Source organism: Phalacrocorax carbo, chromosome 19 (genome assembly GCF_963921805.1).
Source record: "Phalacrocorax carbo chromosome 19, bPhaCar2.1, whole genome shotgun sequence".
Taxonomy (NCBI): Eukaryota; Metazoa; Chordata; class Aves; order Suliformes; family Phalacrocoracidae; genus Phalacrocorax; species Phalacrocorax carbo.
In genome coordinates, this window is record NC_087531.1 from 1,199,742 (window position 1) to 1,225,840 (window position 26,099).

Below are 26,099 nucleotides of genomic sequence, written 5' to 3' on the forward strand. Positions count from 1 at the left end.
GGCGAGGGTCCCCGCGGAAGGGCTCTGCCTTGCCCCTGCGACGGCGCTGCGGGACGGCGGGGCGGGCGGAGAGGCCGGCACCGTGCCGCTGCCTGTGCCGCGGGGGGCCGCGTGCCGACGGCCACGGCGCTGGGGGCTCCGCGGCCTGGGGACGTGCCCGCAGCGTGCCACGGCCAGCCCTAACGCGTGTCGGGGCTCGGCGGTGCTAACGAGGCCGGCCCCGGGGGGCCGCTTACCCCGTCCCCCTGCGGGAGACCCCTGAACGGGCGCCTTGATCTGGTTGTCGCGGCGTGGAGCCGGCGCGGGCGGCGGGGGGCCCGGCTGCCGCCGGGAGATAACCCCCAGCAGCTCCCGTCCCGTCCCCGTTATCAGCGCCCGTCTGCTTCGCCAGACGTGTTAATTAGGGCGCCCAGCGTGAGCAGCCAGAGCACGTATGAGCACGCGTGGCCTTGGGCGCGGGCTGGCGCGTGGCTGGCGCCGGGCGGGGAGCGACGCGTCCGGCGGCGGCTGTCGGAGCTCCTGCACGGCTCCGAGGGCTCGAGCGGGGCGCGGGCGTGGGTGTGCACGGGTGCACCAGTGCTGGACTGGGTGTGCACGAGTGCTGGACTGGGTGTGCACAGGTGCACGGGTGCTGGACTGGGTGTGAACTGGTGCTGGACTGGGTGTGCACGGGTGCTGGACTGGGTGAGCACGAGTGCTGGACTGGGTGAGCACGAGTGCTGGACTGGGTGTGCACGGGTGCTGGACTGGGTGTGCACGGGTGCTGGACTGGGTGTGCACGAGTGCTGGACTGGGTGAGCACGGGTGCTGGACTGGGTGAGCACGAGTGCTGGACTGGGTGTGCACGGGTGCTGGACTGGGTGAGCACGAGTGCTGGACTGGGTGTGCACGGGTGCTGGACTGGGGGTGCACGGGTGCTGGACTGGGTGAGCACGAGTGCTGGACTGGGTGTGCACGAGTGCTGGACTGGGTGTGCACGGGTGCTGGACTGGGTGAGCACGAGTGCTGGACTGGGTGTGCACGGGTGCTGGACTGGGGGTGCACGGGTGCTGGACTGGGTGAGCACGAGTGCTGGACTGGGTGTGCACGAGTGCTGGACTGGGTGAGCACGAGTGCTGGACTGGGTGTGCACGGGTGCTGGACTGGGTGTGCACGAGTGCTGGACTGGGTGTGCACGGGTGCTGGACTGGGTGAGCACGGGTGCTGGACTGGGTGTGCACGAGTGCTGGACTGGGTGAGCACGGGTGCTGGACTGGGGGTGCACGAGTGCTGGACTGGGTGAGCACGGGTGCTGGACTGGGTGAGCACGGGTGCTGGACTGGGTGTGCAGAGGTGCACGGGTGCTGGACTGGGTGTGCACGGGTGCTGGACTGGGTGTGCACGAGTGCTGGACTGGGTGAGCACGAGTGCTGGACTGGGTGTGCACAGGTGCACAAGTGCTGGACTGGGTGAGCACCAGTGCTGGACTGGGTGTGCAGAGGTGCACGGGTACTGGACTGGGTGAGCACGGGTACTGGACTGGGTGTGCACGAGTGCTGGACTGGGTGAGCACAGGTGCTGGACTGGGTGTGCACGAGTGCTGGACTGGGTGTGCAGAGGTGCACGGGTGCTGGACTGGGTGAGCACGGGTGCTGGACTGGGTGAGCACGGGTGCTGGACTGGGTGTGCAGAGGTGCACAGGTGCTGGACTGGGTGTGAACTGGTGCTGGACTGGGTGTGCACGGGTGCTGGACTGGGTGTGCACAGGTGCTGGACTGGGTGTGCACGAGTGTTGGACTGGGTGTGCATGAGTGCTGGACTGGGTGTGCACGAGTGCTGGACTGGGTGTGCAGAGGTGCACGGGTGCTGGACTGGGTGAGCACGGGTGCTGGACTGGGTGTGCAGAGGTGCTGGACTGGGGGTGCAGAGGTGCACGGGTGCTGGACTGGGTGTGAACTGGTGCTGGACTGGGTGTGCACGAGTGCTGTACTGGGTGTGCAGAGGTGCATGGGTGCTGGACTGGGTGTGAACTGGTGCTGGACTTGGGGTGCACGGGTGCTGGACTGGGTGTGCAGAGGTGCACGGGTGCTGGACTGGGTGTGAACTGGTGCTGGACTGGGTGTGCACGAGTGCTGTACTGGGTGTGCAGAGGTGCATGGGTGCTGGACTGGGTGTGAACTGGTGCTGGACTGGGGGTGCACGAGTGCTGGACTGGGTGTGCACAGGTGCTGGACTGGGTGTGCACGAGTGTTGGACTGGGTGTGCACGAGTGTTGGACTGGGTGAGCACCAGTGCTGGACTGGGTGTGCAGAGGTGCACGGGTGCTGGACTGGGTGTGCAGAGGTGCTGGACTGGGTGTGCAGAGGTGCACGGGTGCTGGACTGGGTGAGCACGAGTGCTGGACTGGGTGTGCACGAGTGCTGGACTGGGTGTGCAGAGGTGCTGGACTGGGTGTGCAGAGGTGAACGGGTGCTGGACTGGGTGTGCACGGGTGCCGGACCATGGCAGGCTGTGGTCTGGAGGGTGCGGGTGGCCTCTCCTCCCCTCGCCTCCCCACCGGAGCCCGGTGCCCCTCTCACCTTTGCTGTCAGCTGCCACCATAAACACCTTCTGCCACCGCGGCTCTGCTCCCTCCTGAGCCATCTGGCCGCCTGCTTTTGCAGAGCTCCGCTCGCCCTCCCCTGGCCCTCTCCCTGCTCCCTCCCTCCAGGACCCTCGGCCCTCTCGGCCTCCTCCCTGCGGGACCGGGGGGGCTTTGGGCCCCCCGCGAGCCCCCTGCCCTGGCGCTGCCGTGCCCGTCCCGCCGTGCCCCCGCGGGGCTCTCCGGGAGCAGCGTGCCGAGCCGAGGCCGCAGGGCCGCCGGCACTAACGCAATTACCGTTACGCTTTTCAGCCGCTCTCTCCCCGACGATGAATTTCTGATCTGATTAAATTTGCGTGGACCCCAGCCCGCACGTCTGCCGCCGTCCACGGAGCCGGGCGGGCGCCGGGTGCTCCCCTGGGGAGGGTGAGGGGCAGCCGCGGCCGGAGACCCCCCACCCAGCGCCGTCCAGCGGCGCGGGCACCGCTTCAGCTCCGCATCGAGGGCGGGCAGCGAGAGGCGTCATCGCATTCGCGATCCAAGAGGCGAGTTGGCTCCTCGTGCCGCGTTAGCCGGGAGCTGCTCCTGCCGCTGGTCGAGCCGTGCCGGGGCGCGAGGGCAGCGGTGAGCCCCGCCGGCGGCCGCGCACGGGGCTCCCAAAAGCACGCGGGGAGGGACGTGGGGCAGCGTGCCCCGGTCCGGCCAGGACGCCGAGCGGGGAAGACGGAGACGGAGATGGAGACGGGCGAGCGGCTGGCACGAGGAGGGCACGGAAGCGTTGGGGCGGGGAGGGCAGGGCGAGGGTCCCGCGGCGGGAAGGGCACGGCGCGGCGGGGGCCACCGGGCGCCGTTCGGCCGCGTCTCGCCCCTCAGGGTCTCCGCGCCGTGCGGGTCGCTGGCCCGTGGGCTCGTGGCCGGCACCGCTCGGTGGCCGCAGAGTCCGGCTGGGAGCCACGGGGCTGGGCTGCGGGAAGGGGGGAGCTGGAGCGGGGACCTCTGCACCGCCTCGCTTTATTATCCAGTTCAACCTACAGTCTTCCTTACATGCCACAGTGCCCGTAACTAGTGCAGAGGCTGCTTTTATGTGCAAATGAGCCTTTTTTTTTTTTAATCTTTGACAGAGAATGTGCTGTGTTTACATAACAGAGGGCCCTGGTACTCTGGAGAGGGCCACTGACAGTGCTGGCAGGAGATGTTAAGAAAGATCTAACATTTCTGATCTCTGTTTAGCCAGAGGCACTGCGAGGCAGGCCGGGAGCAGCAGGGGAGGGTGGCTCTGGGGTGCCTGGGGGAAAACAGCTCTGCGGCTGCTGCCCTGGGGGCCGGGGAGGGCGCAGGGGCCGGGGACCTGTGGCACCAGCGATGGACCAGCCCGGGCGGGCTGCGGGGATGTGGCGGCACCGGAGGGTCGAGGACCCGGGGAAGGGGGTTCCCCATGTGGGGCAGAGGCCGCAGAGCCCTCTCAGGGGTCCCTAGCCCCACGGCCATGGGGCAGAGGCTGCTCTTCCCTTGTGTCGATGACGCTCCGTGAGGTTCAGGGGCATCCGGCAACCGTGGGCTGACCCAAAAGCTGGCGGCGAAGCCAAAAGCTGGCAGCAAAGGCAAAATCTGGGGTCGAAGGCAAAAGCTGGCAGCGAAGGCAAAATCTGGGGTCGAAGGCAAAAGCTGGCAGCGAAGGCAAAATCTGGGGTCGAAGGCAAAAGCTGGCAGCGAAGGCAAAATCTGGGGGCGAAGCCAAAATCTGGCGGCGAAGGCAAAATCTGGCGGCGAAGGCAAAATCTGGCAGCAAAGCCAAAATCTGGCAGCGAAGGCAAAATCTGGCAGCGAAGGCAAAATCTGGCCGTGAAGGCAAAATCTGGCGGCGAAGGGAAAACCCGGCAGCGAAGGCAAAATCTGGCAGCGAAGGCAAAATCTGGGGTTGAAGCCAAAATCTGGCAGCGAAGCCAAAATCTGGCAGCGAAGGCAAAATCTGGCAGCGAAGGCAAAATCTGGGGTTGAAGCCAAAATCTGGCAGCGAAGCCAAAATCTGGCAGCGAAGGCAAAATCTGGCGGCGAAGGGAAAACCCGGCAGCGAAGGGAAAATCTGGCGGGGAAGGGAAAATCTGGCAGCGAAGGCAAAATCTGGCAGCGAAGGCAAAATCTGGCAGCGAAGGCAAAATCTGGGGTCGAAGCCAAAAGCTGGCAGCGAAGCCAAAATCTGGCCGTGAAGGCAAAATCTAGCAGCAAAGCCAAAATCTGGCGGTGAAGGGAAAACCTGGCGGCGAAGGCAAAATCTGGCAGCGAAGCCAGAAGCTGGCAGCGAAGCGCTGCCTTCGGCGGCAGCCCCGAGGGAGACGGGCTCCCAGCGCGGTTGCCTCCAGCCCTCCCAAGCAGCCGTCCCCTCCTGGGCTCCTGGGCAGGGGTCCTGCTCCCCTTCGGCAGCGTTTCAGGGGGGACGGGAGTGGTTGGGATAAACTGCCCCCGCGTCCCTCCCCAAGCCCCTGCCAGGCTCGCCGGGCACCGGCCAAGGGAAAAACTCCTCCTGCCAGGTTAAGTGGAAAAATGACCGATACCCTGAGGCCTGCCAGGTAAAAATGCATTAATTCAGGATAGTCCGTTAATGGCAGTATTGATTAGTCTCGGTGCTGGGCTAACGAGCATCCATGTTAATGAGGGGTGAGCGGTGTGAATTGCAGTTCCAGGAAGCTTCGCCTGGGGGGTGACGGTGGCTGGGGGGTGACGGTGGCTGGGGGGTGACGGTGGAGCACCCCAAAACGGGGCTGTTGCTGCGAGGACCGCCGTCGCCTGGCCGGGGAGCGGGTTCGTCCCCCCCGGGGGAGGTGGGGGCTGGGGAACAGGGCTCTGGCACACAGGAAGCGGAGTATTCGTGTGCCTAAAATACGTCTTTCCAACTGACAGCTGTGGGGTTTTCCGGAGAAGTGAGTAACCTCGTGAGCCCAGGGAAAACCCAAGTCCGCGCCTGCGTCACGGGAGCGGGATCCATCCATGCTGTGCTTGGCCTTGGCGGAGCAGCCACCTCCCATCTAATCGGCGCTTGTGTTAAAAGCACTGCCTTGTCGGGTCAGATTCGGTCCCAAAAGCGTGTGCCGCTAAAAGCTCCAGCTTCCCCGGTGATGAGATGCTCGGGTGGGGAGGGGTCTCCGGAGGCGGAAAGCGGCACCGGCGGCAGGTTCCCAGTCCTGTGCACGGCAGGACTGAGCCCGTGCGCGCTCCCGCACGCGGCCTGGAGCCCGGCACGGGGCTGGGGAGCGAAGCAGCCCTGGCTCTTTCCTGAAAGCTTCTTGTTTTTTGAACTCTCTTGCTTTTTTCTTTCTTTTTTTTTTTTTTTCCTTGAAAATACTTGAAAGACCGTGTTTCTTCCCCCTCCACTTTCTCTAGCAGCGCTCCCTTACTCACCCCCCTCCCCAGCCCTGTTACGCCGTGGTCCCCGTGCAGTGCAGGGGGAGGAACGATGCCCAAGTCTGGCTTTTCTTTTTCCTCGTGCAACTTCGCAAAAATACAGGGGGGGCGGGGGAGGAAAAAAAACTTGGTCTTTCAAGTATCAAGAGCAGTTTTGCTTTGGGGTGCCTGTGCGCTCCCCTGGGGGTGGCCGTGGCAGCTGGGGCACCAGCCCCGCAGCGGGTGCCAGCCCCAGCCCGGCGACGAGCGGTTCGTACACCCGGAGCCGGCCGGCGCGATTCTGCCTCCAAATTAATCCGCGCGGTTGAGGGCACGTCTTGTAAGATAAGTGTGTCATCTTGAGAGTGTTTGAGAGGGGAGAGCGGCTGAGCGCTTCCTCGCCGAACGGCGGTAGGACGTGCCTGGCACCGCGGCGGCTCTGCCGAGGGACCGCTCACCGCGGCGGGAGGGAGGCTGGGGCCGCCTTTTCGGTGGGAAACCTCTCCCATGTGCGCGGGCGGCGGCTGCGGGACGCGGTGCTGGCACTTGGCCTCCGAGCGCCGCCGGTTCGGCAGGCTGGCGCTTGCATTTAAACAAATTTTGTTTTCTTCTCTGTTATAAAGCCTACCCTTAGCCCGAGGCAGTGGGGATTGCTGCTCTTCTTCTAGATCTGCAAACAGGCTGAAATAATAGCTCCGGGTGTACCCATTTATCTCTGTGTCTATCTCGTCGTGCATCCCATCTCAGCCCACTCTGTCACCCGGTCCTGTAATATCTCAGCATCTCCCTAAAGCAAAAGATGACAATAAAGTGTAAATGGGGAGTGTTGGCTCTGGAGCATAATGATGGCAATTTAGATGCCAGCCATAATTTCCCTGCCGTTGCCCCAGGTAACAGGAGCCGTTGTCTCCTGTGGGAGCGTGGCCGAGCCGGGACGAGGTTACCTCCGCTCTCCCTGTCTGATGGCCGCGGTGGGTTTTTCTGTCATTTACATTAAAAGAAAGGACAGGGAAATAGCGTTAAATGAAGGAAGGGGCCTCAGGAGGGGTGGGGGGCTGCTGCTCCCCAGTCCCGCCTGGGCCAGCGCCGGTCCTCGACCAACAGCACCGCCGGTGCCAGCCCCCGTGGGCCGGAGGGGTGCCGGGGCCGGGGAAGGCGAGTGCTGGTTCTGCATAGGAATTTGCATACATTACCCACAACGCCCTGCCCTCCCCAGCCCGCCCGGGGAGGCTGCGTGTGCCGGCTCGTCCCCCCGCCGCGCGCTCCGGCTCGCCGTAACCGCGTGGTGCCGGCGTGGGCGAGCCGGCGGCCTCTGCCGCACCCCCGGAGAGTTGGAAAAAAGCAGTTTTTAGAAGGGGGAGGTTTGGGGTTCGGCGCAGAGCCCGCCGGGGAACCGCCCGTGCCGTGAACCCGCTGCTCGGCGCTGCAAACCGGCGCGGAGCGGCACAGCCCGTAGCTGGAGCCAGGGTTTTAAGGATGGAAAAATAAATAACGGAGGCCGGGTTCTCAGGGTCCTTCCCCGCCAAGGCGTGGGGTGGAAAAACACACTAGTGATGAATCCATTAATGATTTATCGACGCAGAGCGCGCCGAGCCTGCGGGTTGCGGCTGGGGGTGACTCAGGGAGGCTGATGCCGAGGCCAAGCCGGGGCATGCCGGGCCGGCCGCGGTGACTAAGGGGGCGAGCGTGTGCCAGGAGGGGCTCGCGGGGGCCCGTCGGAGCAGGCAGGGCCAGGCAGCCCGTGCACGCTGCCCTGTGCCGGCTGCAACGGGGAGGACGGGCGCTGAGCCGGTCGCACCGTCCCACCGCTGGCACAGCAGCGCTCGGCACGGTTCGGTCTCTGTGGTTCGGGTGATGGGGGCAGGCGGTGCTGCCCGTGCCCGTCCCGTTCCCGTCCCGTTCCCGTCCCTGTCCCCGTCCCTGTCCCCGTCCCCGCCGTGCGGCTGCCGGCCACGGCTGCGCCGGGGCTGTCAAACAGCATTAAGCCCAAACTAACCTCCCGTCCGTGGGAGCCGTCACCGTCATTCCAGATAACTGTAATCGAGCTGCTGAATATGTAGCTGGGCTCGGAGTTTGGTAGTGGAGATAAATATTGATATTAAAGCTGTCAGGGCTGGCGAAGTGACGCTGACGCCCGCTCCACCGGCATCTCGCCGCCTGACCCGTCAGCTCCTGCCGGCTGTGGCTCTGCACGGTGCCGGCTCCCGCCGGCGGCCCCGGGGGGCTCCCGCTGCCCCCCAAAGAGGGTGGACCGTTTCCCGGACCACCGGCCAGGTTGGTGGCTCGGCTGCGGCACCGGCCAAAGCAAAAGGACAACCCCAGGCTCTCGGGGATGGCACCCACGGTCCCCACCCGAAACAGGCCCCACGTCCCTCTCTCCAGACCTGCCCGACCCTGGGGGCTTGGGGAGCTCCCGCACACCCCGTGGCGGCGGTCGGGGGGGCCAACCACCCCCGCCCTGCCCGTGTTTTGGCCAGCACTGGCGTTTCCAGGCGATGTGGTTGCGGCCGGGACCGCCGCGCTCCCGGGGCTGGGGAGCTCCTGGAGAGCTCATGGTTTGTTGCTTAGGGGGAAAAAAAAAAGGGTCCCTGGGTGGGGGGACAGCGGGAGATGGGTGCTGCAGCCCTTGGGGTGGCACCCACAGCACGGCTGGCCCAGCGGAGCAGCGGACGGGAGGCACGGGGCTCGAACAATTTGGAAATTCAGAAGTAAATATAGTTGCACCGCCTCCGTCCCTGCCTTTCGGTTTGCTCCTGATGGATTTCGCTCGACGCCCCTTCTCCCTTCTCACGCGGCGAGGTGGGGACACGCAGCGAGCGCACTCTCTCCCGGCCCCGGGGAAAAGGAGAGGGGAAAAATATAATGGGTGTCCCTAAAGCACCCCCTGTGCCCCCATCACCGCCCAGTCGGGGCGAAGGGAGCCCTCGTGCCGGTGCCCGTCCCTCCTCCCGCCCCGCCGCGCTCCCGCTCGCTCCTTCTTTATTTTTTTAATTAGCTGATTCGCTATCTGGCGCCAAAGTGTGTTTCCAACCACCGCACTCAGGAAACCTCATTAACACAGATCAAAAGGAGCTTTTAATGATTTATAAAGGTGCAGCAGTTTGGAGAAATTAAATAATTTAGGTGGTGTGTGTACGGCGGGTCCCTCAGGACCGCATTACAGGCGTACCGTGAGCCGCAGCCCGAGACGCTCTGCCCCGCCGCCGCCGCGCTGGGAACGCCGGGACCGGGGGCTCATCCCTGCCTCCGCTCTGCTGGCCTGGGAGAGACGAGGCCGAGGATGGGGCGGCTCCTGCCGTAACCCCGAGCATCATCTCGTTCCTGCGAGCGCCGGGGCTTGGCCGGGTTGGGACGCTGGGATCCTCCGGCACAGCCCAGCGGAGGTTTGGCGGGTGCTGGTGCCACCGCCGGGGTGGCCGCGCTCGCTCTCCGGCCAGGCAAAACGTTTTACCAGCACGGTTAAAATAAACCTTGGCACTGGCGGGGCGGTGGGACGGGGCGGGGAGGACGCCCGACCCCGCTGGGCTGACGCCGGATGGACCCAGCTCTCCGGGTGCCACCGGCTCCGTCCCCTCCCGGGCCCCGCAAGTGGCTTTGCCCTCTTTTGCCCCAAGCGCCGCGACCGCTTTTGAGCCGGGAAAACGAATCTGCCTCCGGGACGCCGAGACCGACCCGTGGCCAACATCCCCCGACGGCCCTGCCGGGCTCCCGCCGCACGGCGCTCCGCTCCGCCGCGCGCCGGTGCCGGCTGTCCAAGGGGAAGGAGAAACAGATGGGAAAACCAGCTATTTAAACGTTCCTGGCGTGAAGTCCATCGCCGGCTACGGACATGCCAGGAACCAGCCGAGCAACGGGATTAATGGAGAAAAGAGCCGTAACGCTGCCGAAAGGAGCGGGGCGGGCGCCGCCTCCCGCGGGGGCCATTCCCTGCCGCCCCCCCAAGCGCCCAGGAGCCGCTTTGCGCCTATTTCCCGGGGAGGGGACCGCGAGGGAGGCCGGCGAGGGGCTGAATTTTCCATCAGGTTGTGTTTAAAAGACAGCGAGAGGGCGGCGGGCGAGGTTGGGGGCTGGTTTCGGCGGGGGGTGGGGGTGGGGGGTGGGGGCTGCTGTGTTTTATTTTGCTCTGTAATAGGCTTATTACTCCTGATCACGCTGTGACTATTTGAATGAAGGAGATTTCAGGAGATGAAAGTGTAAGGGAGATTTAAAGTATCTCGGCGCCTGGCCCCGGAGGACGGGGTGCCCTTGGAGCCGGGGGACCCCCCGCACCCAGGACCCCGGCACCGGCAGCACCCTGCCCCAATCCTTGCCTCGCTGCCCCCGCCGCCGCGAGCCCCTTCCAGCCCCTCGCTGCTCCGACAGTTACAAACCTCCTAATTTCCAGCCTCAATTTATTCATGGCCAGTTTATACCCATTTGTTTATGTGCCAACGCTGTTCTTCAGCTTAAATAGCTCTTTTCCATCCATAATATCTCCCCCCCCCCCACGTATTTCAGTGAGCGCAATCATATCTCTTTTCAAGCTGTTCAGGAAAGAAAAATCTGAATTATTTAACCCTTGGGACACTGGCTGGTCTGGCAGGGCGTAGCAGGACCGAGACAAACAGGCTTTGTTCCCACACCGGGTCACTGCCCTTGTCTGGGAGTTTTGGGGGGAGCCGCTGCTACCCGGAGGGGAAACCGAGGCACCGGCTGCGGTGGGGGGCACTGGGACCGGGGCTGGGGTCTCGTGTGACACCCAGACCTGGGGCTGGGGGAGCCGCGGGGGTTTGGGCGCGGGCAGGGTTGGCTCTGCCCCGCGGGGCCGGGGCGTCGGGCTGGGGGTGCCTCCGGCCCCCGCGTTTGCCGTTCGGGCTCTCGGAAGGGCTTTTCCCATCCACGGTGAATATCCGAGAGGTGAAAACCTCGGAAGCCAACAGGCTCCCGGCGCGGCACGGGGGCACGGGCAGGGTCTGGGTGCTGCTGCGGTGCCGGAGGAGGGGAGGGCAGCGGAGCCGCTTCATGAGCTCTGATATTTTATTCCAGGCAATTTCACTCCAAAGGATTCCCGCTCTTGCCATGCAAAGGGGCAGGCACGTGACGGCGCCGGGAATATTCTCAATTAAAGGCAAACCAAGATGAAGCCAGGGGAGAGAGGGGCGGCCACCAGCAGCGCTGGGCTCGGTGGGTGGTGGGTCCCAGCGCCGGGACCCCGGGGGCGCTGGGGGTGGGAGCGTGGCACAAACACCCCCGCCTCGGCGGCGCTGCCGTGCCGGGAGCCCTGGCGAGGCCGTGGGTTGTCCCTGGGTGGGGGGGTTTCCTCCGTGCCGGAGCCAGAGCCCCGATGCCTGGGGGGCAGCGGGGAGGCCACGGGGCGAGGGAGCCCACCGAGCAGCCTGCCTGCCCCCTGCCCTGCCGGCAGAGCAGGCCCGGCTGTCAGGCAGCGCTAACAGTAACGAATGCCCCTAATGAAGCACCCAATTAGCCAGGATCCCAGCCTTAATGGTAGCTGACAGAGCTGAAAGCTGCGAGTAGTCAATTGTCAAGTGTAACATCCCGCAGGGGTGAGGCGGGGAGGCTGTTCCATCCGTCTCTGTCAGGGAGAAACAAAGCTCCCACGTTAACCCCTTGGGCGGTGGGCGAGCGCTGTGCCCGCCGGAGGGGCTCTGCCGGCCCGTGGCGTCGACCCCGGGGCCGTGGCATCGGCCCCATCCCGTGGCATCGGCCCCATCCCGTGGCATCAGCCCCGGCGATGGCATCATCCCCGTCCCGTGGTGTGCATCACCCTGGCCATGGCTTCGACCCGGCGTCTGCCCTAGGGGGGTGGGGGCTGCCCTGCGCGCGATACTGGGGTGACCCCGTGCAGCCCAGCACCCCTCTCTGTTGTTTTTTCGTTCATGGCAGGGCCTGAAGACCAGGCGCCGAAGCTGCTGCCGGCCCTGCGCTTCGGGTGGGCTCCCGCCCCCACGGGCAAAACCACCCGGTCCCCGCTGAGCTCTCCGGCGTCGGGGCAGGGGCTGGGTGGGGAGCAGGGGGAGCCCCCCCCGGCCGCTCCCGGCAAAGCCGTCCCGTGGCGAGGAGCCGCTCCGTGCCGGACGCGAGCAGCTTGCGGGGGCGCAGCGCGGAGGACCCCGCTGTTGGCCACCGATGGGCCGCGGCGAGCCCCAGGGTGCAGCCCCGCCGCCGGCACGACCTCCGGAGCACGCTCGCGGTTTCTCTTTTCCCGGATGAGCTGCTGGGGGGACGGTCATTGCCCCGTAGCTGCTGGGCGGAGGGTCACCCGGCTGCCCCCCACAGCCCCGGCTCCGCGGCGGGGGGCACGTGGGGTCGCTGCTGCCGAGAGGGGCCGGGGCTGCGCGTTTCCAGCCGGAGTAACGGAAACCTGGATTTGCTCAAAGTTGAGCTTTTCATTGGGCTTGAAAACGTTGCGTGAAGCGGCGTCGGTTGCTGTGCCGAAGCGGGGTCTCTCCCCTTGCTTGCCGCAATTCCCGGTGGGATTTGCCTTGTCCTGAGCCGGTGTCCCCATGTCTCCGTGGAGGTGGGGACAGGGCTCCTCGTCCCCCCTCGCCCCAGGCTGGCACCGGTAGGGAAGGGGAGACCCCGAGACAGCGGCGCAGGTGCAGGGGCAGGGGGACCACGCGTCAGCGCCGCCCCACGCGGCGCCGGCCCTGCGGGGAGCAAGGTGTGCCGGACGGGAGCGCCGGGCGCGGGGCGCTGCCGCAGCTCCTGCCGGCGTGCCGCTGCTCACCGGGAGCGTGCCGAAAGCGGGGAGCCGGAGAGGGGCGCGGGCACCCAGCGCGGCGCCGCCCGCTCGCCCTTCCCTGCCCCGCCGCAAGGCGTGCTTTATTTTTTTCTATTTTGAAGCAGACGAATTAGCGATGTGCCTCGTTTAGACAGTTCAAATCCCACTCATTTTAATTAGCGCGGCCTGGCAGCCCCGCTGCGGGTATTACACGGGGCGACAGCGCGCTTTCCAGGTGGCGGGTTTTTAAAATGCTGTTGACATTTCGCAAACTGAATGACTTAAACGATAACAAATTAACAGGCGGCTCCGCGTGTGCGTGCGGGGCTGGCTCGGCGCGTGGCAGAGGCGCGCCCCGCGTCTCCGGCGGGCGCTGGGGTCTCTTGCGCGGGCGCCGCTGCTGCGGGGTGGCTTTCGGGGTGGTGCGCGCTGGGCGCATCCCTGCCGCTCCGGGGCTGGGGTCCCAGCGACACCGCGGCGCCGGCTGCTCCGCGCCGGAGTCGGCTGCAAGGGGTTCCCGCCGGAGGGACGGGGGCTCGGTTACACGAGCACGGCCCGCGACACACCCACCCACACCCCCCCCCCAGATCCTGGTGATCCGCCCGGTGGTGCTGGAGGGATGTAAAGCCGAAATCAGCCGGGATGAGCGTGTGGCAGCTCCGGTCCTGTGCCCGGTGGAGGTGTGTAGCGGCTCTGGATGGCCGGTGCCTGGGATGGCACAGGACGAGGACAGCGCGGCTCCACATCCCTGCACCGGTGGCTCTGCCCAGCCGTGGGGTGCCCCGTCCCCCATACAATGGCACAGCCCCCCATCCCCGCATACCCCTCCGGAGGGTATCCCCAGGGCACCTCCGAATAAGCCGCTTCCCTCCTCCGTGGCGCCGCCGGTGCTGGGTTTGGCCCGGTGTGCCGGGGCGGCGGTGCCCGGTGCCATGAATGAAGAGTTGCCGGCAAGGAGAGGCCAGGGCAGAGCCCAGACAAAGCCACCGGCGCTTGCGGACGCCTGGGCCTGGGGGTGGCAGCGCCCCGGCCCCTGCCCGCTCGCCAGACGCGGGGGTCTGGGCAGCCGCGGTGCCCCTCCGGCGCTCGAGGGGAGACGGGAGGTTCTGGGCTGTGGTGTGGGGGTCCCGCGACGGCGGACGGGGACGTCCCCCGCCCGTCCCATCGCGCCGGGGTCCGTCGGGGCTGCGGTGCGACGGCAGGGACCCCCCCCCATCCAGCCCTGTCCCGGACTCGAGCACAGCGTGTCTCCCTGACCCCGGCTGATCCATCCGGAGCCGCTCCCGGCCCTGGCGGGGGGGTCTGTGGGGCTGGGGGCGGGATGGGGACAGGTCAGGGGGCTGCCCCGGCACCCCCACCCAGCGGGTGCCACCGTCCCTCGGCCAGCCCTGCCGGGGAGCAGCCGGCCGGGGCGGGGGGGGGCTGCGAGCACTTCCACGGCCAGAGCACCCCCTCCCCACCATCCACCCCCCCCCCAAAACCTGTTCTTAGCTTTAAACCCAGCTTTGTGACCCCGAAAGCGCGTGGCTGGGCGGGAAGGCGGGCTCGCAGGTGGTGGGGACGGGGACAGCGAGGGGCACCGGGCGGGGGTGCCGGGTGGGCACGGGGGTCTCTCCCGTGTTCGGCGGGGGCGGGGGGAGCCCAGGCCCGCCGCAGGCCGGGGCGCACCGTGCCGGGGGTCCCCGCAGCTCCCCAGCACCCGCCACCCCCGCAGCAGAGGATGACCCACCCCCGGCAGCGCCCGGCTCCGTCTGTGCCATTTAGCACGGCTAATCAGCTTTAATTCAGCAATTTGTCAGTCTGGAGAAGGCCCTTGGAGTTAGTTGATTTTTTTTTATCCAAAAAATATAATTATTATTATTATTATTCCCCTGATAAGCACGAGCCCTCCCGTTACAACTGCCTTTGCTTGGGCTTTAATAACGGTCATTAAAATAAATAATTTTTTAAAATAAAAGGCAGAGAGAAGAGAGGGATTTTTTTTTTTCCCAATTTTTTTTATTGTTTTGTATGCATTTGAAAATTGTTTCCCAGTAAATCCCAGCCCTTTGTATTAATTTTACATTTTAAAATGTTACCTTGCCAGGGGCAGGGTTGGCACAACTGACTCGGGAAAGGAGAGCGAAGGAGAGAGAGAAAAACCCTTCTCCTTAATTAGTGTATTTCCCTGTGTGATCAGAGTGCTTATGAAGCAGGTAATGAGCTGGATGGGGGCCGCCCGCCGCCGCCCGCGAGGCTGGAGGACCAGCCCCCCCCCCGTCCCCCCGCCTCCCGTCTTCGGTCCCCCCTTCCTTTTTTTGGGGGCGCTGGGTGCCTTGGGGCCATCCTCTGCCACCCCCGGCGGCTTGCTGCCACCCCTGCCTGCCCCACCGGTGCTCAGCCGCCCCGCGGACGCATGGGTGCACGCTTGGGGTATCCCGTGTGATGAGTTTGAGCCAGCCTCAGCCTTGCTCGCAGCTGCTGGAAAACTCAGGCGGGCTCAGGGGGCGTCAGCGAGCCCCGAGATGCTGCTCTGGGGGGCCGGTGGCCACCGTCCCCATCCCACCCAGGGCCGTGCTGACCCCTCCGGCCACCCCAGGGCTGAGCCGTGGGGGTGCATGGGGGGCTGCTCCTCGGGCGCGCGGGCCCTGGAGCCGCGGGGCGTCCCCCACCCCCGGCCATGCCGAGGCGGGGGGCTTTCAGCTGGCGGGAGGGCCACGCCGCAGGAGCCTCAAATTAATTAGCAAAGAAAACGAGCTCGACATGGGGGGAGTGGGGCGACGCCGAGCTGCCAGGGCGGCTCCGGGGGAGCCGGCGAGTTTGGCCGGTGAGCTCCGTCGGCTGCGGTGCCCGTGGTGCTGGGGGTTCTGCAACGTCCCCCCCACGGGGTGCAGTGTGGGGATGGGGGTGGGGGGGGTCGCCCCAAGGAGCTGGGGAGGCGGGGGGCTGCCGGGCGGGAGCTGTCGGCGTGCGCCGCGGCGTTCTCCAGCACCGCTAATCCCTTAATCTCTCAGATAATCAGCGCCAGAAACGCAAATTACACTGGGATTGCAGCGCACCGCTGCGGCGATGCCAACGCTTCGACGGCATCGCCGTGAATAATGATTCTCGTGACTTACTACCAAGCGGTGCCGGTTTATCGGGCGTAAAACAAAGAGGGTCTGGGTTAATCTTGTAGGTTAATGGGGGTGTTGGGGTGGGCAGCGGGCTGGGGTGCCTGCAAGGGGGCGATGGGGAGAGGAGAGCGGTGCAAGGCTGGGCCGGGCTGGGTGGTGGTTAAACCGAGGTTTCGGCACCCCCCGGGGTCTCTGGCATCCCCGCGGCGGGATCTGGTCCCGCTGACGCCGGCTTCTCCCGCAGGTTCCACCGCGGGGACTACACAGTGGAGGTGAGCATCAACGACTACCTGGACATCTACTGCCCGCACTACGAGGAGCCGCTGCCCGAGCGGATGGAGCGCTACATCCTCTACATGGTCAACTACGAGGGGCACGCGTCCTGCGACCACCGGCAGAGGGGCTTCAAGCGCTGGGAGTGCAACCGGCCCGACTCCCCCAACGGGCCCCTCAAGTTTTCGGAGAAGTTCCAGCTCTTCACCCCCTTCTCGCTGGGCTTCGAGTTCAGACCCGGCCACGAGTACTACTACATCTGTGAGTAGGGGACGGTGGGGACGGTGGGGGGGGTCCGGCCAGGGCATCCCGGGGACGTCCCCCGCGTCGCCCGGTGGTGCCTACACCGGACCGGGACGCTGAGCCGCGGCTCTGCTTGCCTTGGTGACCCAAAACACTGCAAAGCCCCGAAACCCAGCCACGCCCTTGTGCCGGCGGTCCCGGCGTGTCCGGCGCAAGGTGGAGGTCCCGGCCGGCAGACGCTCGGCGCTGAAAGCCTTCGCCGGGGCTGAGTCGCAGCCCTGGGCACGGCGTGGCCACAAGAGTGACTAGGACTTTCCAGGGGCTGCGGGAGGATGGGGACACCGGTCTCATCCCCACGGCACCGTCGCCGGGCACCGGAGCGGTGGCGCAGCCCCGGCGGCCCCAGGCAGTGGCTCCCGTGTGCTCCCGTGCTCTCGCGGGGCTGCGCTGCCCTTGTCGCCCAGCCGATGAAGCCCAAGCTGGCCCGCAGGCGCCCGGGCACTGGTTGCGGGGTCGGGACCCTCGGGAGGGAGCGGATCGGGCCCCTCGTTGAATGGCCGCCTCCGGAGCGGCTGCACACGGGGGACCGGGGGAGAGGAGCCGGACCAGCTTCCTCGGGAGCCCACCGGAGCCGTGGAAGAACGAGCTGCTGGGGCTCAGATCAGGCGCTGGGAGCCTGGCAATCAATAAAGGGGGGGAAAAAAACCCCCAAAGAGAAACCGTGACCCCCAAGCACTCGCCGGCGTCGCAGGGAGAGAGGGCTGGCACTCCTCTCGCGCAGGAGCCAGCCGGCGTGCTTGTCTTCCTTATTATTTCTCCCCCTTTTTCCTAAAGCATCTGTTTTCAGCCCACTTAATTTGTTCCTTTTATCTATATTAAATTACCGTTTTTTTCCCCCCCCTCCCCCTGTAAAATGTCACTCGCGAAATAACTGCATCTACAACTCTCTCTTCCCCCCCCCCCTCCCCGTTTTATTTTATTTTATTTTTTTATTTTTAATGTCGTTAGGGAGAGATTACACAGAAGTAAATGGTGAAGCTGATCATTGCTAAACCGGTTAGAATTCATGTCATGCGGAACATTAGAAATTATGCCTCTTTGAGGAACCGTATTTAGCAGACATGAAAGAAAAGAAATTACCTCCTCCTCGAGCTCGCAAATTGGAATGCCATTAACCTCGCAGGCACGGGGACGCGCTCGTGCTCCCCATGCCGGGTCAAGGGCACGGGCTGGCCCTGGGGACGGAGCCGGCGGATGGAGCGGCTGCGGGATGCCCGCGGTGCGGCTGGGCTCGGCGCGGCTTGGCAGGGCTCGGCTCGGCTCGGCTCAGCACGGCTCAGCTCGGCTCGGCTTGGCAGGGCTTGGCTCGGCTCGGCTCAGCACGGCTCAGCTCGGCGCGGCTTGGCAGGGCTCGGCTCGGCTCAGCACGGCTCAGCTCGGCTCGGCTTGGCAGGGCTCGGCTCGGCTCGGCACTGCTCAGCTCGGCGTGGCTTGGCAGGGCTCGGCTCGGCTCAGCACTGCTCGGCTTGGCTCAGCACTGCTCGGCTGGGCTCGGCACTGCTCGGCTCGGCGTGGCTTGGCAGGGCTTGGCTCGGCTCGGCACTGCTCGGCTCGGCTCGGCACTGCTCGGCTTGGCTCAGCACTGCTCGGCTGGGCTCGGCACTGCTCGGCTCGGCGTGGCTTGGCAGGGCTTGGCTCGGCTCGGCACTGCTCGGCTCGGCTCGGCACTGCTTGGCTCGGCGTGGCTTGGCAGGGCTCGGCTCGGCTCGGCTCAGCACGGCTCAGCTCAGCTCGGCTTGGCAGGGCTCGGCTCGGCTCGGCACTGCTTGGCTCGGCGCGGCTTGGCAGGGCTTGGCTCGGCTCAGCTCAGCACAGCTCAGCTCGGCTCGGCTCGGCACTGCTCGGCTCGGCGTGGCTTGGCACGGCTCGGCACGGCTCGGCTCGGCTCGGCTCGGCACAGCTCAGCTCGGCTCAGCTTGGCAGGGCTCGGCTCAGCTCGGCTTGGCTCGGCTCAGCACAGCTCAGCTCGGCTCAGCTTGGCAGGGCTCGGCTCAGCTCGGCTCGGCTCAGCTTGGCTCGGCTCAGCACGGCTCAGCTCAGCTCAGCTTGGCAGGGCTCAGCTCGGCGGGGCTCAGCCCGGCTCGGCTCGGCTCGGCGGGGCTCAGCTCGGCCCAGCTCGTCTCGGCTCAGCTCGGCTCAGCTCAGCTTGGCTCAGCTCGGCCCGGCTCGGATCAGCCCGGCTCGGATCGGCTCAGCTCAGCTCGGCTCAGCTCAGCTTGGCTCAGCTCAGCCCGGCTCTGATCAGCCCGGCTCGGATCGGCTCAGCTCAGCTCGGCTCAGCTCAGCTTGGCTCAGCTCGACTTGGCTCAGCTCGGCTCAGCTCAGCTCAGCTCAGCTCGGCCCGGCTCAGCTCGGCCCGGCTCAGATCGGCTCAGCTCAGCTTGGCTCAGCTCGGCCCGGCTCGGATCAGCCCGGCTCAGCTCGGCCCGGCTCAGCTCGGCTCAGCTCAGCTTGGCTCAGCTCAGCCCGGCTCTGATCAGCCCGGCTCGGATCGGCTCAGCTCAGCTCGGCTCAGCTCGGCTCAGCTCAGCTCGGCCCGGCTTAGCTCGACCCGGCTCAGATCGGCCCGGCTCGGCTCGGCTCAGCTCGGATGGGCTCAGCAGGCGCCGGGCACAGCTTGCGTGACCGTCTCCTTCCCCGCGTGGGCTGTAGTGCCAGGGAGGAAAGGGAAAGGGAAAGGGGAGAGAAAGAACCCACGGGGGCTCTGCAGCTTCCCCGGCATCTCCCAAACCGGCTGCGCCCGGGGGCGCCGGGAGCACCCGCTCGTGGGAGCACCCGCTCGTGGGAGCACCCGTTTGTGGGAGCACCCGCTCGTGGGAGCACCCGCTCGTGGGAGCACCCTGTTTGTGGGAGCACCCGCTCGTGGGAGCACCCGCTCGTGGGAGCACCGGTGGTGCGGGCGAGGTGCTGACCCGGGCGCAGGGGCTGGGTGCGACCGTGGGGGGGGCCTGGGGGTGCGCAGCCCCCATCGCGGGGGTGTGCTGGGGTGCCCGAGGTGGGTGCGCAGCGGGGGGGGGGCAGAGCGGGGCCAGGCGGGGGTCGGGAGTGCGACCGAGCCGGTGGCCCCTCTGCAGCTGCCCCGCCGTTTTATTCGGTAAAAAGAAACAAGCCGGGTCCTGCGGAGCCGCGGGGGTGACGCCCGTGTCACCCCCCGTACCGGGGACCCCGCCGTGTCCCGCCGAAGCACCCGAGGGGAGGGACGGCGGTGGCCCGGTGCCGCCGGAGGGGACCACGCGTGTGCCGGGGCAGGGCTGGCCCCGTGCTGCTGCCTCTCCTGCGAGCAGCGTCCCAATTCCCCCTTCTTCCAGCTGAAATTAAACTTTATTGCGAATAACGCTCTCTCCCCTTGTTTAATTAAAAAAACACAGAGAAAAGAAAATTAAATTCCTATAAAAACATATATATAAAAATCACATTTTCTCATATTGAGAGGGGACTTTCACCAAGATAATTATTGCAATTACTCCCTTTCTCTCTCCCAGTGAGTATTATTTTTATTCTGTGCCTTTATCCTCATGTTGCCTGTTGAGGGAGAGCCGTGCAGCCCCGCCTGTGCTCTCGCAGCCCCCCCGTCACAGGGAGCGGGGACAAGAGCCGCACAAGCCATCACCCCCCGTCCCCGAAGGGAAGCTCCAGCTCTGCTGGGACCGTCGGGGACCCTTTACTGGGCTCCCCCGGGCAGGGGCAGCCCCAGCCCGCCCTCCCACTGTGAGTTCAGGCAGAGGGGTGGCTGAGGGCTCTGCTGCGCTGGGATGCTGTGGGGTGGCCCAGTCACCCGCCCATCACCCCCACGCTCCCTGCGGGATGTCCCCCCCCCTTGGTTTGGGGTGGGGGGGCTCCCCCTGGAGTGGGTGGGTGCTGGAACCCCCAGTTTCCCTCTGCCCGAGGCGATGCCCATGGGGACCCTCCGTGGGGGGACACTTACCCTCAGTGTTTCAAGCTGCTACACATTTATTTGAGGTGACCCGGGGAGGGGATGCGGGCCCGGCTCACCCCTGTGGGGTGTGTGTGTGTCCCCCCCACATCCCAGTGGGGTGCGGGCAGCCGAAACAGCCCCGGCACGGGCTCGGCAGGCAGCGCTTGCCGCTGGAGCCGCGCCAGGGCAGGGCAGCCCCTCTGGTGGCTTTTAAGGTTTGGTGACCCCCCGCGTGGGGGCTGAACCCCTCCCGGCTCGGACACCCCGCGCCCCATCACCGGCCCCGGGCATCGCAGGGGGTCACGGCGTGCGCGGACCCTCGGGGGGGGTCCCTGTGGTGGGTCCCTGCCCCAAGCCGGGCTCTGCTCCGTCCCCACGGTGGGGGCCGAGCCGCTGCCCCCCCTAACCCACCCCCGTCTCTCCCCTTTGCTTCTCCGCAGCCGCGTCCCCCCCGAACATGGTGGACATGCCCTGCCTGAAGCTGAAGGTCTACGTTCGGCCAACGAGTAAGTGAGCTGGGCTGGGGGGAGCCCGGGGGGAGCGGCCACGGGTGGGGTGCCCCGGGTCCCACCCGGGCAGCACCCCGATGGCGACGGTGCCCACAGCCCCGGCAGAGCCGTCGCGGCGGCGGCTGGACCGCGGCGGGCGCATCGCCTGCGCGGTGGACGTTTGCCGATGAGTTTCGGGAAGGGGGGGGTGGTGGGGGTGTGGAAATAATAATAATAATCTCTGCACGGTGGCTACTTTTCAGAATCAAATAACTCAGCCATTTAAAAAAACAAATTAATAATTTTCTTCTCCTGTTAACGTGTAATTAGCAAATGGCAGCAGCTCTCCCTGGGGAAGGGCTGAGTGCCTGCGAAATGTCACCGTTTAAAAGGATGTCTTTCTTTTTTTTTTATTTGCATGGCTTTAAAATAAAACCCAATATAATGAAACCATCTGTAAAAAATCATTCTGTTTTGTTCAGGACTAGAGCATAATGGGGGGGGAGAAATCTCTCCTGATATTATTTTTTAGTGTTTTAATAATATTGGGATTTTATTATGCCAATGCCTCGTGGAGAGAAGGGCCGCCGTTGTGCTGCGGGGGCTCCCCGAGGGCCACCCCGGGCTGGGCACCCCAGGTCGATTGGGTCTGGCCCCGGGATGAGACCCTGAAACCTCCTCATGTGCAAGCGCCTGGCACAGGGGGACCCCGCACGGGGACCCTCCGGGAGCGGGGGGACGCGGGGACCGTGGGGGGGGGTGGATAGAGCATCCCCGGACAGGACCAGGCTCTGCTTTTCCTGGCTCCGGGTCTGTAAAAATCCTTAATCTAGAAGCAAACGTGAGCGAGCTGAGCCTGGGGAGCACGTTAACAGCTTTAGCCATCGTTTAACTGCTCCCCGGCGCGCTCTGGGCTGCCGCCGGCTGGGGTTTGGCCGCGGGACCACCGGGCTTTTGGCAAGGGGGTGCCCCTGCCCCGCGCGGGCTGGTCCATCCCCGGCCACGTCCTGGCCGCCGCAGCTAATCCCCCTCGCACGACGGCACCCGCCTCTGGCACACGGGGCTGCCGGGGGGGCTTAGGAGGGGGTGGGATGAAACGCTGCCTAATCCCATTTAGAGGGCAGGAACCGGAGCGCCCTGCGCCCTCGCCCACCCCCCCCAGCCCCAGAGGGCACCCCCAGCCCCCCATCCCGCAGCGTCCCCGCGCTGCCCCGCATCGGTGTCCCTGCTTCAGGTCTGGCAGCGGCGCCTTTGGGGAAGCCAGGAGTCCCCGCATCCTTCATATTTTTTTAAATCCTATTAATCTGGAGAGGGTGCCGGGGTTTGGGGGGGCGGGGGTCGGCACCCAGCTCCTTGCTGCGGGGGACGCTGCTGCACCAGCAGCATCTGCACCCTAACCAAGCCAAGCATCGCCCCGCTCCTGCCGGGGCAGGATCTGCCCTGGAACACGCCGCGTCCCGCACGGCTCTGCCGCCGGCTCACGCCTCCCTCTTCTCCCCTTCCGCAGACGATTCCCTCTACGAGTCCCCGGAGCCCATTTTCACCAGCAACAACTCCTGCTGCAGCCTCAGGGTCCCGCACGCCGTGCTCGTGGTGGTGCCGGTCGTCTGGACGCTCCTGGCCTCGTAGCACCCGCGCCGACGTGCCGGGGAGCGGCTCCGTGGGGAAGGAGCAGCTCGGGGACGGATCGTGGCCACCCCGCATCGCCTTCGAGCCGTGGCTCCTGCGGCCGCGGGACGGTGCCCGGGGAGGTCGCCGGGGCGGCGGGTTGGTGCTGCCGGCGAGAAGCTCGCCGGGATCCCGCCGCCGAGTGAAGTCCCCGTCCTCGCACGGCCGCCCGTGCCGGGGGCATCGTGCCAGGGGCGGTGAAGGGCTGCCCCGTGGGACAGATCCTGGCGGCGCACGCCGAAAGCGCCCGTCCCTGCGCTGCGGCTCACTCGGCGCCGGCCCCCCCCCCCCCCCGCCATCGGATGTCGCTTTTTACATTTCTAGACCAAATATAGAGTCCTCGTTTGGTTTGGGTTTTTTTTTTTTTTGGTTGGTTGGTTTGTGTTGGGTTTTGGGGGTTTTGTTTGGTTTTTTTTTAAGAAAAAAGATTTTTATTTTTATTTGTCAGGTTGTTTCAGTCCGGGCTTCCCTGTGTCAGACTGACCCACACGGGGCCGGGCTCCGAAGCCCCTCGCCGGGGTGGCTGCAGCACCCTGCCTTTGCCCGGCCACGGGCAGCACCGGGACACCGGGACAGACGGACGCACGCCAGGGATGGCACTGACGGCTCCGTTGTCCCAGACTCCTTCCCAGCCCGGCTCTCGCTGCGGCAGCAGGACGTCGCGGTGCCGGCCCCGCCGCGCTCCCCCTGCCGCCCGCTGCCATGGAGGCGTGGGGATGGGGGGCCCGGACAGACACGAGCCCCCGCGGAGCAGCCGGTGGGGTGTCCCTGTCCCCACCACCCGTGCCATGGATGCCTCGCTGTCCCCGGGGACCCCGGGGCAGCTCCGCAGGCAGCAAAGCAAACTGGACGCATGCAAGGGGAGCACCGGGGATGCCCAGCCAGTACCAGGAGCACCAGGGACACCCAGCCGGTACCAGGAGCACCGGCGATGCCCGGCCAGTACCAGGAGCACCCAGGTTGCCTAGCTGGTACCAGGAGCACCGGGGATGCCCAGCTGGTACCAGGAGCACCGGGGATGCCCGGCCGGCACGTGGAGCACCGGGGATGCCCGGCCGGCACCAGGAGCACCGGGGATGCCCGGCCGGCACCAGAAGCACCGCCGGGCGCTGGGAGCCGGCGGGCCGGGCTCGCCCAGCAGCTGGGATCGCTCCGACGGCGTTTGGCTGGAGTCCCCGTCCGTGGCAGGGCTGACCTCGCCGGCGCGGGACGAGCGTGCCGACCCCGGCGCTGCCCGTGGGGCGGGTTTTCCTTCTCGGCAGCTTTCTGCTCTGCACGGCACCCCCCTTGATGCCGCGGGGGTGAGAGGGACCCCCCCGCCCCAGGGGGGGCCGGCGGCCGCGAGCGGGACCATCGCGGCGCTCCCCGTAGTCGCCCCTTCATCCCGCGGCTGCTGCCGGCGTCCCCGGGGCTGGGCTTGGGGATTTTTTCCTTTTCCTTCTTTGCATTAATAAGTAAAACCCACCCAAAACCACCCCCCCCCGCAATCCGAGGTTGGCCCCGACCCCAGGGGTGGCAGGTCCCCAAGGAGGGGTTCCCCCACAGCCCTGGGGCCTGACCCCTCCTCGCCTTAAATCTGGGGCTGTCCCACCCAGGGGGGGGCCTGTGCCACCCCGCAGAGCCCCCCCCCAGGCCCCGGGGGGGTCGGTGGTCCCGGGGGATGACGGCGATGGGCTCGGACCCAGCCAAAGCCCCTCCTGCGGGCGCCTTTTCCGAGCGCACCCCAGACCCCTCCCGTGGCGGGGGGCCGGCGGGGGCTCCGTCCCTGTACATACAGCGCTATACTGTGAGCGGTTTTTTTTATGTATTGTTGAGAATGAATTTTATGGAAGGTTTTATTTTATTTTTATTTTATTTTTATTTTTTAGACTAGGAAGCTGAAATCTCGCAATAAGCTCATCTCGACCATCCAAAAAATATTAAAAAAAAAAAACAAAAAAACACAATAAAAAAAAAAAAAACAAACCACGAAACCACCCAATAAAAAAATCGCATTCCCTGCCGTCCCGTCCCCGTGTGTCCAGACCAGGTCGTGGTTCTTGAAGGCGAGCGAAAGCACCGTGTTTGTCCAGGGGATGAGGGAGGGCTCCCACCCAGCCGGGTGCTGAGCACCCGCCGGGCTCCGGCGAGGAGCTGGCAGCACCCGCCCGCCGTCGCGGTGCCGGCTCGTGGGGGAGCGGCGACGGCGAAACCCGGCCTTCGGTCTGTGTTTTATATATATATAGATTATATATATAAATATCTATATTGTGTACAGCGACTGTGGGAGGGCGGCGGAGCGAGCGCGGCAGCAGGGCTGGCAGGGGCCAGGCGAGGGGTGGGGGTGGGGGGGGGCTGGGGGTGCTTCGCTGTGGCCGGGCTGTCCCTCGGGAGCAGCCCACCGTGGGCGCTGGTTCTGCGTGCTGGTCTCCGTTCCGCCTAGCTTCGTCCTTCGACACGCCGCTTTCGTCCTCGACGTCGTGCTGATGGTAACCGGATCGCCCGCCCCATTTGGATTCTGTATTTTTTTATAATAAAATAAAAATTAATGTCGTGTGAGGCCCTTGCTTTTGAGAAATGACTTTCCCTCCCGCCACCGCGGCGCTTAGGGCTGAGCTGGGCCGCGGCCCCGGGGGGGGTCCGGCCCCCACCCCGCCACCCCTCCGTGGGCACCGGGAGCCCCCAGCCATGAGGGGCAACACCGGCACTGGAGGTGGGGGGGCCACGCTGGGCTCCGTCCCCGCTCCCCGCGCAGCCCTCTCCCCCGGCGCAACCGGGCTGGGACGCCAGACCGCTCTGCTGGGTGGTGTGTTAATCACAGGAAGGCTTTAATTACCGCGTTAATGAATAGTAATGGATATTAAATTAATTAATATGCAATTGTTGATAGTACTTAATTATTGGAGGCGATGCAGCCTGGCGGGTGGGCGCTCGGGGCTGGGATGCGCCGGCGTCTCCCCGGGCGCTGCCGCGGCCCCCGGCTGCTCACCCGTCCCTGCCTCAGTTTCCCCCGTGCCGGGGCATCGCAAGCGGCCGGGGCTATCCCAGCCCTCGGAAGAGCAGACCCCGCCGGGGAGGGGAGGAGACCCCCCCCCCACACCTGCTCTTTTTTACCTTAAGAAGGACTAAATAACTTCTTTGCGCGGCCCGCGTTCGTTCCTGGTGTTCAATGCGTATTTGAGCGTAATTAGCGGAATAGGAAGGATCCGCCGTTAATTAATTTGGGCTCGTACAGCTGATCTGAGGCTCTGAAGTTTGCCACGAGGGGGTGAAAGACTAATTTTGCTTTTTAATAAGGGCCATCCGTGGGCCAGGAGCGGCGAGAAATCCCAGCGCCGAGGGCCGGGGAGGCAGGTGCCACGTCAGCCTCGGTGGTTGCTGCCGGTTCTGCCAGCGACGGGCTCGGGCAGAGAAAAGTGCCGGGGAAAGAGCCCGGCTGGGACTTACCAGAAAAGAAAAACTCAGTAGGGGTTTGTGGTTTTTTTTTTTTGAGGCCTGACTCATGATTTTTTTAACACTGGGGGTTGGAAATACGGAGTTAAAAATAGCGAACTGGCAGGCGCAAGGCTGAGATGGATCATCGTTAGTAATTAATTGAGTCATGGATTTTTAAGGCCTGAAAGGGATCATTTAGATCAGGCAGCCCGTCTCTCTTGCAGAGGCATCGAGGTTTGATTTAAGGACTCGTGGTGATGGAGAGCTGCTCCGGCCCTTCCCG

General features: G+C 65.4%; 1 protein-coding gene across 1 annotated transcript in view; it reads left to right on the forward strand.

The window, feature by feature from the left end:
- EFNA2 (ephrin A2) overlaps positions 1-24,941 on the forward strand; it is a 51,760-nt gene extending 26,819 nt beyond the window's left edge. Inside the window, exons 2-4 of the mRNA XM_064469723.1 lie at positions 15,999-16,288; positions 20,687-20,752; positions 22,242-24,941. Of these exons, the coding sequence (XP_064325793.1) occupies positions 15,999-16,288; positions 20,687-20,752; positions 22,242-22,363 (478 nt within the window). The 3' untranslated portion in view covers positions 22,364-24,941. The remainder of the gene's footprint in view (positions 1-15,998; positions 16,289-20,686; positions 20,753-22,241) is intronic.
- Positions 24,942-26,099: the final 1,158 nt, after the last annotated feature.